The 18,580-nt window shown below is 43.8% G+C and overlaps 2 protein-coding genes across 2 annotated transcripts in view; both read left to right on the top strand.

The window, feature by feature from the left end:
* LOC100710555 (macrophage colony-stimulating factor 1 receptor 2) overlaps positions 1–2,842 on the top strand; it is a 33,043-nt gene extending 30,201 nt beyond the window's left edge. Inside the window, exons 17-22 of the mRNA XM_005461748.4 lie at positions 80–202; positions 294–405; positions 521–620; positions 692–818; positions 904–985; positions 2,240–2,842. Of these exons, the coding sequence (XP_005461805.1) occupies positions 80–202; positions 294–405; positions 521–620; positions 692–818; positions 904–985; positions 2,240–2,298 (603 nt within the window). The 3' untranslated portion in view covers positions 2,299–2,842. The remainder of the gene's footprint in view (positions 1–79; positions 203–293; positions 406–520; positions 621–691; positions 819–903; positions 986–2,239) is intronic.
* A 1,296-nt stretch (positions 2,843–4,138) lies between these two features.
* tmprss15 (transmembrane serine protease 15) overlaps positions 4,139–18,580 on the top strand; it is a 43,015-nt gene continuing 28,573 nt past the window's right edge. Inside the window, exons 1-8 of the mRNA XM_013265225.2 lie at positions 4,139–4,241; positions 4,764–4,876; positions 4,955–5,079; positions 5,239–5,306; positions 5,409–5,551; positions 8,577–8,687; positions 8,762–8,881; positions 9,451–9,556. Of these exons, the coding sequence (XP_013120679.1) occupies positions 4,765–4,876; positions 4,955–5,079; positions 5,239–5,306; positions 5,409–5,551; positions 8,577–8,687; positions 8,762–8,881; positions 9,451–9,556 (785 nt within the window). The 5' untranslated portion in view covers positions 4,139–4,241; position 4,764. The remainder of the gene's footprint in view (positions 4,242–4,763; positions 4,877–4,954; positions 5,080–5,238; positions 5,307–5,408; positions 5,552–8,576; positions 8,688–8,761; positions 8,882–9,450; positions 9,557–18,580) is intronic.

Here is an 18,580-nt window from a genome sequence, read left to right as displayed (position 1 = left end):
GTAAGGAAACACTCACATGGGATCATTTTTCACAACAATCACCAGTGTCTCACCTGTGCGTCTCACCTGTGTGGTTTAGTGTATCCACAGAGACGTAGCAGCGAGGAATGTCCTGCTGACTGATCGTCATGTTGCAAAGATCTGCGACTTCGGTTTGGCCCGAGACATTCGCAATGATGACAGTTACATCGTTCAAGGAAATGTCAGTGTTCATATTTTATTTTGATACTCATTGCTGTTTATTTTAACAATCACTGTGTTTTATTTTGATACTCTATGTTTTATTTTGACAGGCCCGCCTCCCGGTGAAGTGGATGGCTCCAGAGAGCATCTTTCAGTGCATCTACACGGTGCAGAGCGACGTCTGGTCCTATGGAGTCTTACTCTGGGAGATCTTCTCTCTGGGTAACCATGGCAACACCACGCACCACCTCAGCCAGTCACATTTCAGCTCTGGTGATGAGCAGTACGTGACATTCAGCAGCCATTCTCTAAGACAGTCTAATGTTAACCTGTCCAGGAAAGAGCCCATACCCAAACATTGCCGTGGACACCAACTTCTACAAGATGATCAAAGATGGCGGCCACATGGAGCAGCCTGACTTCGCCCCAGCTGAGATGTGAGTTCAGAGACGCTCGTGTCAATGCTAGTAAAGTTTTTTTTGAAAGTGACGCTCACCTGTCTCTGCAGGTATCAGCTGATGAAGCTCTGCTGGAGCCTTGAGCCCACACACAGACCTACCTTCAAAACCATTGGTCAGCTCATCAGCAGACTCCTCCCCTCTACCAATGATACGTCATCACGTTACAGCGACCAGGTGAGGACGTGAAGGGCCTACAAGCCCTTGGTGTCGTCTAACAGGCTGTGCCTCATCATCTTTCTTCTTCTTCTTGTGTCCTCAGCCGACTTATAGGAACATCGACGAGTGCAGAGAAGAAGAAGAAGAAGAAGAAGAAAGAATGAAGAGAGAGGATGAGGAGCCAGGTGAGCTCACCTGTTTCTGTGGTAGAGCTGCAGGGTCAGAATCTTTAACCATCATGAAGTCGTGCTGGTGGCAGACGCCTGGGGTGCAGATGTAATCACGTGATCAGTGTTTAACGAGACTGAATCCCAGTCAGATGAGTTTGGGCGCATTAATGGCGTCTTTTGAGCTTCTCACAGGTTTGAAGCCGAAGCCTGATTGGTCCAAAGACCACAAACAAAACCTTCTGTGACTGTTATGTGTTTATAGAGATGAGTTTTTAGAACTGAAGTCGATTAGAAATGTTGTGATTAATGCAGTCATTAATCATTAACGCTAACGCTTGTTACCTGACACAGGTGTATCAGGTGTATCAGATTTATAAGGTCATTAGGAAAACCCTTTTTATGTCACCTCAGCTAAGAACTGCTGTGATGATAAGAGAGGCAGTAAATGTGGTCACGGTCCTCTCTCTGTTCAGTCAGATCATTTTCTCCATCAGAAGGTAAATGAAGGTTTCACACACACCTGCGGTGCCTTCATGGTGCCCTCAGAGAAGCTGTGAGTTTCAAACTACAGACCCTGGTGTTGTGTTCCAGGCTTCAGCTCTATCCTGCAGCTCTTCACTGGATCTTATCCGTGATACGTGAGCCGTGTGTTTGTGGTCCTCAGTCATGCTGATGTTTTGATGCTAACATGGAGGCTCAGAGCTGATAGGGATCAGTTGATTGTTGGGTCTTCCCAGGGTTGAGCAGCTTGAGGTGAGCTGGCTCTGTATGAATAAATGAATCTGAGTTGTGGGTGTATTATTACCAGTAAAGGCATGCACGGAGGATCTGAAGCGCCTGTAAAACAGAAATAAGAATAAAGTCTGAACCCAGGCTTTCCTTTGGCTTTCATGAAACCGTATACTTATAAATAAAGTTATGTGGAACATTATGATGCAGCTCCAAACAGGTTTTAATTAGGCAGATCTGAGATCTGCTCAGACTGTCTCCTGGTTAATGAGGAGATGAGAAGAGGTCTCTAAAGTTTCCTTCATGCATCGTGTCAGTAAAATGACACCTGACTGTTGAATCTGTTAATCAGGTGTTCATATATTTGATAGGATGACTCAGTTTGAATGTGAGAAACACCTTCACCTCCAATGAGACCATGCCATGACCTCTGACCTCTCCCTCGGGATTTCAGTCACAGACTGTCCTGATTGGTTGAACTGTGTGTGACTCTGAGAGATGAAGCCGTGAAATCACAATAAAATGTCGTCCTGATTTCAGAGCAGGACGACGACGAGGGGAAGGAGTCGAAGATGACGAACATCTACCAGCTTTCCTGAACCTCTCGTCCAATCAGAACTGAGAAGCGGGTCATATCTCCTGGCTGAGGACACTCGTCCTCACTGCTGAAAACTTTATGGACAAACTGCAGCGCCAACCAAACTCTGTGTCACACCAGCGGATCAAAGCTTTAAACTATGTGTGATCTTCTGATTCTGATGTTGTTTTTTAAACTTACATTGAATGTTTCCAGATGTGGGCGTTTTTTATCTCTGATGCTGAGAGTCGAGTCATGACGGTGGATGATCATTTTTATACAAACCATCCTGTTTCTAATTCTTCTGATGTTTCTGGTTGTAAAATATCTGAAATTAGTTTTGCTTTCTTTGGTTTTCTTTATCAAATAAAATGTTCAGTGTGAAACTCATCCGACTTCACAGCTGTGTGTAACGTGTTGTGAGCCACGTTTCTAAGCATGTTGGGTTGGTTGCTGTTTCCGTGCGCGTTCTGAGTGCTCACTGTGTATTTTGTGATAAACCTGCCAATGCTCGTCTGATGTTTGTGTAACAATAAAGTTTCTGTGATGATTTGGTTCACCTGTCACCTGCTCTGGATGATTTCACAAGGAGCAGCTAGAGGAGGAAACACACATGAGTGCCGTCAGTGATTCTGTTTACCTGTTTGTACCTGCGATAAGCACGGAGACAGTGTTCAAAGTTGATGGGCGGAGCCTATTGTGTGAACAGGTAACGAACAATAAAGTAAAACTTTAACAGTCATTGAACAGCTTCATCACACCGCCGTCGTTAATTACATCTTTATTTACTGATGATTAATGAGTCTCTGTTCCAGCTGTCAGGTAAGTGCGGGGGCGGGTCAGATTAAGGTAGATGACCTGACAGGTTTACAGCAGCTGGACTTTAGATTGTGATAAAGTCACAGCAGGAAGGAGCCAGTGTCAGCATCCTCTGAGTTATGTGTGTCACGAGGGAGAAACTCCTGAAGCTCCTTCAGACCTCACATGTTTCCTGATGATGATGATGATGACCAAGTCAGCCTACTACAAACGTCATTACTGTTTGTGAGCTGATTGGTGGATCAGCCCTCTGCGGGGTCATTAAACTAAGATCTCTGCGTGAACTTTCTCCTGTCGTTGGTTTGTGACCTTTGGCTCTTTGTGGTGCTGGGTCAGAGTTAGCTGACCTCTCTTCTCCTGGTCAGCTGTGAAGTCAGCTAGGTAACATCCACCTGGCTGACTTCACAGCTAGCTCAGGTGTTGGTGTGCCTAGCCTCTTTTGGCCTCTTCCAAAGCCTAAGTCATGCTGCAGTGTCTCCTTTGTGTTGTGCCTCTATTAACATCATTCTTCTTTCTCTTACAATGGACACACAAACTGTTTTTCATCTGTTACCAGCTGTTTCAGGACTGTTTCAGGACTGTTTCAGGACTGTTTCTGGACTGTAGGGTGATCGTTTATCAGGTTTTACAGTCCTGAACCTCGTCCACCTGCAGACAGGGTCTCACTGATGAAGCTCTGGTCTTCATTAATCATGTTACAGGTTCATGTTGTTCTCCTGAGGCCTGTGGAAGCTGTAAAGGTCCACAGCAGCCCCTCTGCTTCAGAGAACCAGAGTATGGTAATAACCTGGAATGCCTGAGTCCAGGGTTAGCAGAGGTCACACTCTTTGTGTGTGTGTGTGTGTGTGTGTGTGTGTGTGTGTGTGTGTGTGTGTGTGTGTGCATGTGTGTGTGTGTGTGTGTGTGTGTGCGTGCGTGTCTGTTTGTGTGTGTGTGTGCTTTGTCCTCTGGCTCTGCACTCCAAACAACACCAGTGTTGTTGATCATTTCTTATCAGCTGTCGTATTGATAATGAGTCATTAGTCATTTCCAGCTGGATAAAAGCTGATCACAGATCAGATTAACAGTCAGATGTTCACTGTGATTCCAAGTCATCGCACACCTGCAGAAGAAGAGAAGGAGCAGCTGATCTGAGATCTGCAGCAGGTGAGATCTTTTACCTTTTCACATTTAAACAATTTAAACTGTGACCGAGGGAACTTCATACCCATGAATCTGTGTTTCTGACATGTACTGCATACAAAGAGTAGCAGACACAGAACTCTGTCTTTACTGTCACTGTAAATGAATTTAGCTGAATAAGTCACAGCGTCACTCATTAAAAGAGTGAACACGGCAGCTGATAACACCAGAGAGCCAGGAAGTTTAAGATGATAAAACCCATCAGCACACAGCAGCACAGGTTGTATGCAGCTTATTCTGTGTATAAATATGCATGCTGTGATATTCTATGGGCCAGGCCGCTGCTTGCCACTCTGTTTTCTGTGTTTCCTTTTTGTACGTGGTCTGAATAAAATGGTTTTGTGAGTCTGCGGACAAACGGAGGAGTTTTAATTTGAAAAGAAAGTCTTCATTTTTAGTGAAACACTTGAGCTCAGAGAGGTGGCTCGTAACCCAGCATTAGATCAATTGGTATGATCGAGTATTATTTGTGTATCGATTGTGCAGGATGAAGAGCCGCCTGTCATCTCTGGAGATTCTCCTCATCATCATTTCGTCACTTCTGCTCATCTGTTGCATCGGTTTGGCCGTGGTCTCATCGCTGAGCCTGAAGCCCAAAGGTAAATTCGCAGTCTGCTTTGAACCAGCTGATTATTCGAGATGTTTGATAATGATGATGTTGCTGTTTGTGTGCCAAGGTGCCACCGAGCCTGTGCAGCTGATGGGTCGGATGGTGATCGTGGAGGGAGCCGTGTTCTCTGAAGAGCTGAAGAACTTCAGCAGCCCACAGTTCAAATCTCTAGCCTTCGACGTGCAGCAGCTGGTCAGACCCCAGGCTTTTATTTTGAAAAAACAGTAGTCAGTGGTTTTTATCCTGAAAAATCAGATGCCAGTGGCATGTGTTGTGGAAAGACAGCAGGTTCATGGAGCAGTTATTGTGTTTTATCTTGAAAAATAACACACACCTCTGATTGATCGGCAGGTCTCTGAGGCATTCAGCGCCAGCGAGCTCCGGCAGCTGTACGAGTCGTGTTGGGTTCAGGACTTCAGGTCGGACGTCTGATCGACCCAACTGATTTTATGGATCAGTTCCTTTAATCTGCTGTTAATAAATCTGATGACGAGTTTTTTAACCGTGATCTGTGTCGTCAGTCGGGGCAGCGTGGTGGTGACCTTCTCCCTCCGGTTCAGTCAGCTGATTGATGTGAAGGAGGTGGAGCAGGTGCTGGGGGCAGGGCTTCAGAGGATCGAAGGTGGAGTTTTGGTGATTGACACAAAGACTATCAGCATCACAGGTGAGTGTGTGATGTCACAGAAAAGGCAACAGCTGTTAATTTGGAGGTGAAAGACGTGAAGCTGAAGTTTACACGTTTTCGTGGCTTTGCGGACCTCCAAACATTTCATATCAGTTTTATTCTATCACACAAACGTTCAACGTGCTGAACATAAAAGATAAAAACAGAACACTTGTGCAGGTCTGCTGAGCTTTAAGGCAACAAAAACAACCCAACAGCGAGTTAAACAGGACACGTGTGAGTGATGTTTGCTGATGTTTTTGTTTATGTCATTAGTTTGTATAATACCATTATTTTTAATTGTATTGAAGACTTTAGAGTGCTTGGCATCGGCCCTGTGATGCTTCCACTGAGATGATATCCATCATACTTTAACCCAAACAAACCTGACAGACATGTCTACAATAAGGATTATTTTATTGGTGTTTACCAGTAAATAACTGAAGGTTAACTTTAGGTTTAATTTTTTTTAATGATGATTGTTATGCAGTGGGACTCGTTATGCCCTGCTTCCCTCCCTGTGACAGCTGGGATAGGCTCCACCCCCCACCCCCACCCCCACCCCCACCCTGAACTACCTGAGCAGAAGAACAAAGAACAAGCACCTCTGCTCTAAACACAAAAGAGTAAAACAAACATTTCTCACAGGAAGTGTAATAATGCTGTACCTATGTTCACATTCAGACACATTAATCTAAGGCTACGTTCACACTGCAGGCGAAAGCGCATCAAATCCGACTTTTTGACCCTATGCAACCCATATCCGATCTTGGTATGACAGTGTGAACGGCACAAATCCGATATTTTCAAATCTGATCTGGGTCACTTTCATATGTGGTACTGAATCCGATACATATCTGATGTTTCAGAAAGCGACTGCTGTGTGAACAGTCATGTCGCATTAAATCCGTCTTTTACATCACTGACACAAGACAGACGCCAATTATCAGCGCCGGAGAAGCGCCCGATAAGAGATCGCGAACGCTTCATGGCCATCCAGTGAAACTGTTGGGAAGACAACGTTGGAGAAACGTGAACATTTTATTTGTACTGTATAATCTGCAGATTCTGACAGAAATTTCCAACTATCCTTTGAAGCACCGCTCCTCTAAAACAGCAATAAGGATCATTATTAGGCCATTTGTAAATAACAACATAATTTTATAACTTAAAGCAAAATCTGGAAACATAAAGTCCGAAGTCTTTATATTAAGGCCATCAGTCAAACAATACTGCTTGCTCTGGGTCTAAACAGAGCGCGTTGTGTGTGACGTCTTCTTTTGCGCATGCGGGCCGCTTTGAGGGTTCACACTAGAGCGCATTTGCGGTCACATTTTATTTGTAGTGTGAACAAGCAGACAAAAAAATCGGATTTGATCAAAAAATTGGAATTGAGCATTAAGACCTGCAGTGTGAACGTAGCCTAAAACACTGATAGCACAACTCACTTGCACAGGTTCTCAGGGGTTCATGTTCAGGATTCCCTGACTGCAGAGAAAAGTCTCAGTCTGGTGGGGATGGCTTCATGTGTTTATTCATCCTCAGTCATGGGTCCAGGCCAGCTTCTTTATTCCTCTTCAGCTGCTCAAATTAAACTTTGAACCAGGTTCTGATTCACATTCAAACAAAGTGATTTCAGAGTGGAGCTCTGACTGTGTCTCTACAGACAGCCCTGACAACACAACAACATCTGCATCTAAACAGCAATGCAGAGCAACATCCCTCCCCACGTGGCACAATCTGACCACCTCTCTCTGCTTCTCATCCCTGCCTACACCCCCCTCAGGAAACAGACCCCCTCCCAGCACCTGGGACACATGGCCAGATGATGATCTCCTCCGGCTACAGGAGCAGGACCTGGAGACCTTCACTCGATCTGCTCTTTTCTCCATTAAGTGTTGTGTAGAAAATGTGACAGCGGCCAAATCATCCGGGTTTTTCCTAACCGAAAACTTTGGATGAGAAGTGCTTCCTGGCTGATAACAACCCCTGCCAGGGGTGGAGAGGCATCCAAGCCCTCACTAAATACAACGCCATGCCCAGAGCCCCCCAACACCCAACAGCAGCTTCAAACTCACAGAGGAGCTGGTATCTTCCTGGTAAAGGGGAGTTTTTCCTTCCCACTGTCACCAAAGTGCTTGCTTATAGGGGGTCATGTGATTATTGGGTTTTTTCCCTGTATGTATTATTGTAGGGTCTACCTTACAATATAAAGCACCTTGTGGCGATTGGTGTTGTGATTTGGCGCTGTATAAATAAAATTGAATTGAATTGAACCTTCAGGTTTCTGGGCACCCAGTTCCCTGCTGATCTCACCTGGACCCACACCACCATCACCCTGGTGAAGAAGGCCCAGCAGCTGCTGCACCTCCTCCGTGTACTGAGGAAGAATAACCCGGAGCTGCTGCTGGCCTTCTGCTCCTCAGTGGAAAGTGTGCTCTCCTCCTGCCTGGTGTTTGGTACTCATGGGCCTCAACTGAAAACAGAAAGGCAGTGCAGAGGGTCATAACACTACCCAAAAATTCACTGGCTGCCCTCTGACACTCCTGGAGTCTATTGCCAGAGCCTCCTGTCTCAGGAAAACCAGGGCCATCACAGGTGACCCCTCGCACCCCGTCCACCACCTATTGACTCACTGCCCTCTAGTTGGTGCCTCATGTGAGTCAAGTCCCACACCTCCAGACTCAAACAGCTTCTTCCCCTGAGCCATTTAGACTGTTAATAAACACTACCTGCCCACACCGCACCCCTGCCCACCCACCACCAATCTGAGCCGTGGTCTGAGTAACCCTCATCAGGACACTCACACACAGACTCAATACTCAGTCCAAGTCTTTTCTCCACACTGCTTCCAAGCACTTTGTTCTGCAATGTGTGCCTTTCTCTTGATTGCTATTGATATTTCTCCTGTCTCCTATTTATACTTTACTCCAGCACAATTGGTGTGGAGCAGCCATAATTTTGTTGGCAATAAAGTGCCATTCTATTGTATTTTATTCATTTCCATCTGTAACAACATCTACAGAATTAACTGCATCTGGAACAACATCTGCAGCAACAGCATCTGCAGCTATAACTGCATCTCAAACATCTGGAACAACAGTCTCTGCAGGGACCAGCATCAACCCTACAGGAGGTGACGCCCCTTCAGGTGCATCCTTCCAGATGTTCATGCAGGCATTTTAACATTTTTCTGTTCTCTGCCTGCAGTAACGTGTGGTCCTTATCAAACTCCCTGTGCTGATGAGATGACGTGTATTCTGACTAGTCAGCTATGTGATGGAGTGGACGACTGTCCCGATGCCTCTGATGAAACTGATGCTCTCTGTGGTCAGTGACGATTTCTCTTTATATCTGACATTTGTGGGGAGGTTTACCTGTAGAGCTCCTGTGCAGGTGCAGAATCACTGAGAGTGAGTGTGTGTGTCTGTGTGACGGTCTGTAGACGATCAGGAGGATGAGTAGCACTGGGCTTTGCTGTGGTGCATTCAGGGCACTCCGGCTGTTTTAAAGACCATCAGCGTCTCCTGTGCTTTAGCTCTGAGACCAGGTTGCCTCACTGGTTTAATAACAGCAGCTGTGTGTAACTCATTAGGACGTCACTGGGCTCTTTTCCTGTGTTTGGTGTCTCTATGGTCAGTTCAGTGTTTGTTGTGTTGACGTGAAAGGTCCACTTGTTTCCAGAGCCTAGAATAGACTGTACTGTTACACTGTAACCATGGCTCTCTGATTGAGCCCTCCAATTTATTCCCAAACAGTGAGCAGCACAAGCAGAAGATCTCTTAAAGAAACATCTCCACAAATGTTTTCCTGTACACATGGGATAGAGGTGGTTGGGCACAGTGTTCATTAAAAACATTTAACTTCCTGTGATGCTGTCATCCCTCTTGTCTCTATAGCAACAGCATGTGATGGACAGTTTGTTCTGAGGGGCCCAATCGGGTTGTTTAGTTCATCAAAGTCAGACAAATACAACAGCAGCAGCTTCTGTCGCTGGATCATCAGGTTAGACTGGTATACACACGCTGTAACACACACTCTGTAACACACACACTCTGTAACACACACTCTGTACCACACACTGTAACAGACACTCTGTAACACACACACTCTGTAACACACACACTCTGTAACACACTCTGTACCACACACTGTAACACACTTTGTAACACACACTCTGTAACACTCTGTACCACACACTGTAACACACACTCTGTAACACACACTCTGTAACACACTCTGTAACACACACTGTAACACACTTTGTAACACACTCTGTAACACACACTCTGCAACACACACACATTGTAACACACACCCGCGTGTCTGGGTCTCAAAGAAGTCCTGCCATTAATTAATGCTTCAATCTTAAATATGATCAACCTATCTCTAATAATCGGCTATGTACCACAGGCCTTCAAGCTGGCTGTAGTTAAACCTTTACTCAAAAAGCATCTCTAGACCCAGCTGTCTTAGCTAATTATAGGCCAATCTCCAACCTTCCTTTCATATCAAACATCCTTGAAAGAGTAGTTGTCAAACAGCTAACAGATCATCTGCAGAGGAATGGCTTATTTGAAAAGTTTCAGTCAGGTTTCAGAAAAAGGATGAGACAGGCCCATTTCACAATAGATGTACTCCAGAACAAGATCAATCAGCTTTAAAACACTCCTCCCCTCCCCTATTTTTTTATAGGACGTTTTTAAGTTTGTGGATAAAAGGCTCGGATGGTCCAACACATTAAAGGAAAAGAAGGGCAACTTCGGAAATTTTATACACTGCAAACAAAAACTGTTTATCACAGCCATAGGGATTAATAAATGAACACAACCTGAACAGAGCAAATCACGATGGTTTCAGCTACTCTCTCCACTGCAAAAATTCCTCTGTCTAACCTCACAATTCAAGAAAAAACGGCCGTCACTTCCCTGAGTGTGAGAGGTGCACCAAACAAAACTGATAATCACACAGAAAATACTACACTCCCCAGTGACAACAATACCTATGAAGCCTTAAAACAACATCCCACAAAAAGACAGTCATCAGTTGCCTACAACAACTTGAAGAGGATAATGGCATTGACCGTGTTGGGTTTTTTATGACAGAGAAGAAAAATATGCTCCAATTATTTTCACAACTTAGTATCGAAATTCTTAGAATCTTAAATTGTTTTACATGGAGCCATGGATGTCCTCTCTGGCTCAGAGACAAAAAGCGCCCCCTCAGCCACCTACAACATTTTAGAGCACCTATTCAAATCAACTTTTTCAATTCAATTCAATTTTATTTATCCAGCGCCAAATCACAGCAACAGTCACCTCAAGGTGCTTTATATTGTACAGTAGACCCTACAATAATACATACAGAGAAAAACCCAACAATAATATGACCCCCTATGAGCAAGCACTTTGGCGACAGTGGGAAGGAAAAACTCCCTTTTAACAGGAAGAAACCTCCGGCAGAACCAGGCTCAGGGAGCCTCCACCTGCAGTGGAGACTATCTGAAAACAACTACAGACTACAGAAAATGATAGCTCCTTAGAAAACAGAACTAGCTTCACACCCAGTCACATCTGCACATTGTTAGACCACCACATAGTTTAAATGGTAAATAGCCTGTATTTGTATAGCACTTCACTAGTTGCTAAGGACCCCAAAGCGCTTTACACATCCAGTCATCCACCCATTCACACACTCGTGATGGCAAGCTACATTGTAGCCACAGCCACCCTGGGGCACACTGACAGAGGCGAGACTGCCAGACACTGGCACCACTGGGCCATCTGACCACCACCAGTAGGCAACGGGTGAAGTGTCTTGCCCAAGGACACAACAACCAAGACTGTCCAAGCTGGGGCTCGACCCAGCAACCTTCCGATTACAAGGCAAACTCCCAACTCTTGAGCCACGATCACCAAGGGTTTACAGACAAGGGACAGCAACCTAGCCACTGGTACAGATGTTGATGACACCTGGGTCAAAATCAAAACCCAAGAAATGGAATCCTTCACTGCTCACATCAACTCAGTGGATACAAACATAAAGTTCACCAGGGAAGACACAAAGCATAACAGTTTGCTGTTTCTGGACTGTGCCATGTGCGTTGAGAAGAATGGAAACATCAACACTGAAGTTTACTGGAAGCCCACACACGGACCAGTGCCTCCTCTTTGACTCCCACCACTCTCTGGAACTCAAACTTGGAATAATCAGGACCCTACAACACTGGGCAGAAAATGTTCACTCTAAGCCTTTAGGCAAGGCATTCCAAGGCATTCAAATCAGCAAAGATGCACAGAAAAGAACATCAGACACCAACGAGGGAGGATCAGAAGGACAACCAGAACAACATCATCATCCCTGATGTAGCAGGTTTATCAGAGAAACTCAGGAGAGTCTTCTCCAAGCACAACATCCCAGTGTACTTCAGACCTAGCCACACACTCAGACACAAACTGGTTCATCCCAAAGACAAACTTAACAACGTAGTGTATGTGCAGTGCAGCGAAGAATGCTCAGAACTCTACATTGTGAGACCAAACAGCCACAAGGAAGAAGAGCCACTTCAACAGGGCAAGATTTTGGACAGAGAAGACAGATGGATTGAAAGAGGTCTGCCACCTACAATCCGGTTTTGAGATGCCATCCCAGACACTATCACAAGTCTCATGATAGGGTGAGGCAGGGTCTCACAATGGTTTCACCTGAAACCTCTGCTGATAATGACCCTTTTTCACACCTTGTAACAGTTTTTGACTGGAAGATCTCAAACTGCAAGAAGAGGTGTAGGGTTCTTGAAGTTCAGAAATACAGGCTGGGGCTTGACCACATAAGGCTCTAAAAGTAAGGATTACTTTTTTAAAATAAATTCTAAAATGTACTGGTAGGCAATGTAAAGAGATTAAAACTGGAGTAATATGCTGTCTCTTTCATTTGTGGGTCAAAAGCTTAGCAGTAGCATTCTGTGCCAACTGCAGGTTGTCAAGATCTTTCTATAAAAAGCATTTACAATAATCAAGACAAGATGAAATAAAGGCATGAATAATCATCTCTCACTTAGCTGTTGATACCAGAGTTCAAAGCTTTGAAATATTTCTTAGCTGACAAACATCAGTTTCTGATTAATCAAAGAGAATAACTCTCCAAAGACATGGCTAGAAAAATATAATACCAAGTTTTCTGAGGTTTGGTTTAACAGAAGAGGCATTTTTCGGTTCTCAGGGGCGATAATTAAGGTTTCTGTCTCGTCAGAATTCACCTGCAAGTAGTTGTCAGAGAGCCACTGTTTGATATTACCAAAGCAGTTATCAAGAAGGACAACTTTAAATATTCAATTCTCATAAAAGATCAGTAGAGCTGAAAATCATCAGCATAGAAACAATAAGACACATCAAAAACTTCCTGATTATTTGACCCAGGGGGAAAATATACAAAAGAAAGAGAATAGTGTCCCAAGACTTAGCCCTGTGGTACCCCACACAGCAGGCTCTTGGAGTCTGACATGATCTGGTTTCAAATTCAAATTCAAATTTTATTTGTCACACACACAACCATACACAGTACGACATGTGGTGAAATGCTTATTGCTGTGCAATGCCCGACCATTAAATAACAGTAAGACTTGACAGTAAGATTTACAGATTTAAAGATTGCTACAAAATGTGCAGATTTTAACTTATAAATTTACAGTAAAAATGTGCAAATAACACTTTATGAAATAAATTATGAATAAAAAGAAATTATAAATTACAAGAATTCATTTTTTTTTCAATTCAATTAAATTTTATTTATATAGCGCCAAATCACAACAACAGTCGCCTCAATGCGCTTTATATTGTACAGTAGACCCTACAATAATACATACAGAGAAAAACCCAACAATCATATGACCCCTATGAGCAAGCACTTTGGCGACAGTGGGAAGGAAAAACTCCCTTTTAACAGGAAGAAACCTCCAGCAGAACCAGGCTCAGGGAGGGGCGGGGCCATCTGCTGTGATTGGTTGGGGTGAGAGAAGGAAGACAGGATAAAGACATGCTGTGGAAGCGAGACAGAGATTAATAACAGATATGATTCGATGCAGAGAGGTCTGTTAACACATAGTGAGTGAGAAAGGTGACTGGAAAGGAAAAACTCAATGCATCATGGGAATCCCCGGCAGCCTACGTCTATTGCAGCATAACTAAGGGAGGATTCAGGGTCACCTGGTCCAGCCCTAACTATATGCTTTAGCAAAAAGGAAAGTTTGAAGCCTAATCTTAAAAGTAGAGATAGTGTCTGTCTCCTGAATCCAAACTGGAAGCTGGTTCCACAGAAGAGGGGCCTGAAAACTAAGGCTCTGCCTCCCATTCTACTTTTAAATACTCTAGGAACAACAAGTAAGCCTGCAGTGTGAGAGCGAAGTGCTCTAATAGGGTGATATGGTACTACAAGGTCATTAAGATCAGATGGGGCCTGATTATTTAAGACCTTGTATGTGAGGAGCAGGATTTTGAATTCTGGATTTAACAGGGAGCCAATGAAGAGAAGCCAATACAGGAGAAATCTGCTCTCTCTTTCTAGTCCCTGTCAGGACTCTTGCTGCAGCATTTTGGATTAACTGAAGTCTTTTCAGGGAGTTTTGAGGACATCCTGATAATAGTGAATTACAGTAGTCCAGCCTGGAAATAATAAATGCATGAACTAGCATCTCCCACCAGGTAGGGAAAGCACAACAAAGGCTGTACTTCCTCAGGAAACTACGTCAGGCCAAATTACCCCAAAGACTGCTAGTAAACTTCTACCGCTCCACCATTGAGAGCCTTCTGACTTACTGCTGCACACTCTGGTTCAACTGCTGCACTGCGGAGGACAAGAGGAAACTGCAGCGGGTGGTGAGGGCAGCAGAGCTGGCAATCGGCACTTCACTAACCCCCCTCAGAGACATCTATACTGGCAGACTTCAGCAGAAAGCCAGCATCATCATCAAAGACCCCTCACACCCTGGACACTCACTTTTTTCCCCCCTTCCCTCTGGTAAACGCTACAGGTCCATCAGGTCAAAGACAAACAGACTCAACAGAAGTTTTTACCCACAGGCTGGCAAACATGCCCTACCTCCACCCTGATTGGAGGATAACTGCACTGCCAACACTCATGGACATTACACCTTATTTATAAATCGTATTTCTGTTTATACTTCAATGCAACCAACACCTTTACCTCTTTAAACTGTATTTATTATAACATTATTTAGTATAGTTCCAACAGCACCCCCCCCCCCCCCCCCCTCAATGTGCAATATCATCCCCCCCCCCCCCCCCCCCCACACACTCAATGTGCAATATCACTGATCACACTGCACCTCTCAATGCACCTGCTAGTTAGATGGCATGTATGTGTATGTACATAGATGTAAGCGTGTATGTGGAAATATGTGTGTGTATGCATGTACGGATGCAAATATGTATATATACATATATGTATGTATGTGCGTGTATGTTTGCAGGTGTATGTATAACTTGTACATATCTTTCTTGTGTAAATGTAAATTTGTCATTGTGTAAATACTTACGCTATTGTGTACTTCACACACATGGAGAGATGCCAAACTGCCTTTCACTGTTCTTGTAACAGTGACAATAAAAAGTTATTCTATTCTATTCTATTCTAGTTTTTCAGCGACACTAAGAGACAGGATATTTCTAACTTTAGAGATGTTGCGCAAATGGAAGAAAGCAGTCTTACATATTTGTTTAATATGTGCATTGAAGAGCATGTCCTGGTCAAAAATGACTCCAAGGTTCCTCACAGCGTTACTGGAGGCCAAGGTAATGCCATCCAGAGTAAGAATCTGGTTAGATACCATATTTCTAAGATTTTCAGGGCCGAGTACAATAACCTCAGTTTGATCTGAATTAAGAAGCAGAAAGTTAGCGGCCATCCAGGTCTTTATGTCTTTAAGGCATTCCTGCAGTTTAACTAATTGGTGTGTGTTATCTGGCTTCATGGATAGATAGAGCTGGGTGTCATCTGCATAGTAGTGAAAATTTATGCTATGTCTTCTAATGATGCTGCCTAGGGGAAGCATGTATAATGTAAACAGAACTGGTCCTAGCACCGAACCCTGTGGAACACCATAATTGAGGACTCTCCATTTACATGTTCAAATGTATCTATTAGATAGATATGATACAAACCACTGCAGTGCAGTACCTGTAATACCTACAGCATGTTCTAATCGCTCTAATAGGATATTATGGTCGACAGTATCGAACGCAGCACTGAGGTCTAGCAGGACAAGCACAGAGATGAGTCCACTGTCAGAGGCCATAAGAAGATCATTTGTAACCTTCACTAAAGCTGTTTCTGTGCTGTGATGAGCTCTGAAACCTGACTGAAACTCTTCAAATCAGCCATTCCTCTGCAGATGATCTGTTAGCTGTTTGACAACTACTCTTTCAAGGATGTTTGATATGAAAGGAAGGTTGGAGATTGGCCTATAATTAGCTAAGACAGCTGGGTCTAGAGATGCTTTTTGAGTAAAGGTTTAACTACAGCCAGCTTGAAGGTCTGTGGTACATAGCCGATTATTAGAGATAGGTTGATCATATTTAAGATTGAAGCATTAATTAATGGCAGGACTTCTTTGAGCAGTTTTGTAGGAATGGGGTCTAAAAGACACGTTGATGGTTTGGAGGAAGTAATTATTGAAGTTAACTCAGAAAGATCAATTGGAGAAAAAGAGTCTAACTTAACATCGATGGTACTGAAAGTAGCTGTAGATAATATTACATCTGTGGGATGATTATTGGTAATTTTTTCTCTAATGATAAGAATTTTATTTGTGAAGAAGTTCATGAAGTCATTACTAGTTAACGTTAAAGGGATGGTTGGCTCAGTAGAGCTCTGACTGTTTGTCAGCCTGGCTACAGTGCTGAAGAGAAACCTGGGGTTGTTCTTATTTTCTTCAATCAGTGACGAATAGTAAGATGTTCTGGCTTTGCGGAGGGCTTTCTTATAAAGCAGCAAACTATTTCTCCAGGCTAAATGATGATCCTCTAAATTTGTGACACGCCATTTCCTCTCCAGCTTACGAGTCATCTGCTTTAGGCTACGTGTTTGAGAATTATACCACGGAGTCAGGTACTTCTGATTTGAGGCCTTAGTTTTCACAGGAGCTACAGTATCCAGAGTCGTACATAGTGAGGAGGTAAAATTATTAACAAGATAATCGACCTCTGTTGGAGTAGCGTTCAGATAGCTGCTCTGCTCTATGTTGGTACAGGGCATTGAAGATGATAACAGTGGGTGGATTATATTCTTAAACTTAGTTACAGCACTTTCAGAAAGACATCTACTGTGATAAAGTCTACTCTCCACTGCTGTGTAATCAATTATTGTAAATGTGAATGTTATCAGGAAATGATCAGACAGCAGAGGGTTTTCAGGAAACACTGTTAAATGTTCAGTTTCTATGCCATATGTTAAAACAAGATCTAGAGTGTGATTAAAGTGGTGGGTGGGTCCTTTTACATTTTGAGAGAAGCCAATTGAGTCTAATAACAGATTAAATGCCATGTTGAGGCTGTCATTGTTAGCATCTACATGGATGTTAAAATCACCCACAATAATTATTTTATCTGAGCTGAGCACTAAATCAGATAAAAAGTCTGAGAAATCAGAGAGAAACTCTGTGTAAGGCCCAGGTGGACGATAGATGATAACAAGTAAGACTGGTTTCTGAGTTTTACAGCTGGGGTGGACGAGGCTAAGCATCAGGCTTTCAAATGAATTAAAAGTCTGTCTTGGTCTTTTGTTAATTTATAGGCTGGTGTGAAAAATTGCTGCCACACCGCCCCCTCGGCCTGTGCTTCGAGATTTCTGGTAGTGAGAATGACTCGGGGGTGTTAATTCATTTAAATTAACATAATCATCTGGCTGCAACCAGGTTTCTGTAAGGCAGAGTAAATCGATTTGCTGATCAATTATTAAGTCATGTACTAACAGAGACTTGGAGGAGAGAGACCTAATATTTAATAATCCACATTTCACTGTTTTATTCTTTGGTTCAGATGTGGATACTGTATTGTTCTTTCTTTGTGATTTTTTATGTTTAAGTTGTTTATTGCTGGTTTTTAATTTCTTTTTTGTCTGTTTGGGAGCTGACACAGTCTCTATGGAGATGGGTTTTTGGGGGGGTAGCAGGAGGAGAGAAGCTGCAGAAAGGCGTGTAAGACTGCAACTCTGCTTCCTGGTCCCAACTCTGGATAGTCATATTTTGGGGGGTTTAATAAATTGGTCCATATTTCTAGAAATGAGAGCTGCTCCATCCAAAGTGGCATGGATGCCGTCTCTCCTAACAAGACCAGGTTTCCAGAAGGTTTGCCAATTATCTGTGAAGCCCACATCGTTTTTGGACAACACTCAGACAGACAGCAATTTAAGGAGAACATGCAGCTAAACATGTCACTCCTGGTCTGATTGGGGAGGGGACCAGAGAAAACTACAGAGTCCGACATTGTTTTGGCAAAGTTACACACCGATTCAATATTGATTTTAGTGACCTCCGATTGGCGTAACTGGGTGTCATTACTGCCGACGTGAATTATAATTTTACTGAATTTACGTTTACCCTTAGCCAGCAGTTTTAAATTTACCTCAGTGTCGCCTGCTCTGGCCCCTGAAAGACAATTGTCTATAGTTGCTGGTGTCTCTAGCTTCACATGTCTGAGAACAGAATCACCAATTACCAGAGTTTGACCCCCGGCGGGTGTGTCGCCGAGTGGGGAAAAACGGTTAGACACATGAACAGGTTGGTGGTGTACCTGGGGCTTCTGTTTAGGACTATGCTTCCTCCTCACCGTCACCCAGCCGCCCTCTTTCCCCAGCTGCTTGGGGTCTACCGGGGAACAGCTAGCGGGGCCTACGCTATCTTCGGCTGCACCAGCTACAGGGGCCTGGCTAGCTACGGGTGTATCAAGGGTGCGAAGCCGAGTCTCCAATTCAGTAATCCTGGCCTCCAGAGCTGCAAATATACTACATTTGTTA

This window comes from Oreochromis niloticus, linkage group LG10 (genome assembly GCF_001858045.2).
Source record: "Oreochromis niloticus isolate F11D_XX linkage group LG10, O_niloticus_UMD_NMBU, whole genome shotgun sequence".
In the NCBI taxonomy this organism is placed as follows: domain Eukaryota; kingdom Metazoa; phylum Chordata; class Actinopteri; order Cichliformes; family Cichlidae; genus Oreochromis; species Oreochromis niloticus.
This window is presented reverse-complemented; position numbering and strand designations above follow the sequence as displayed.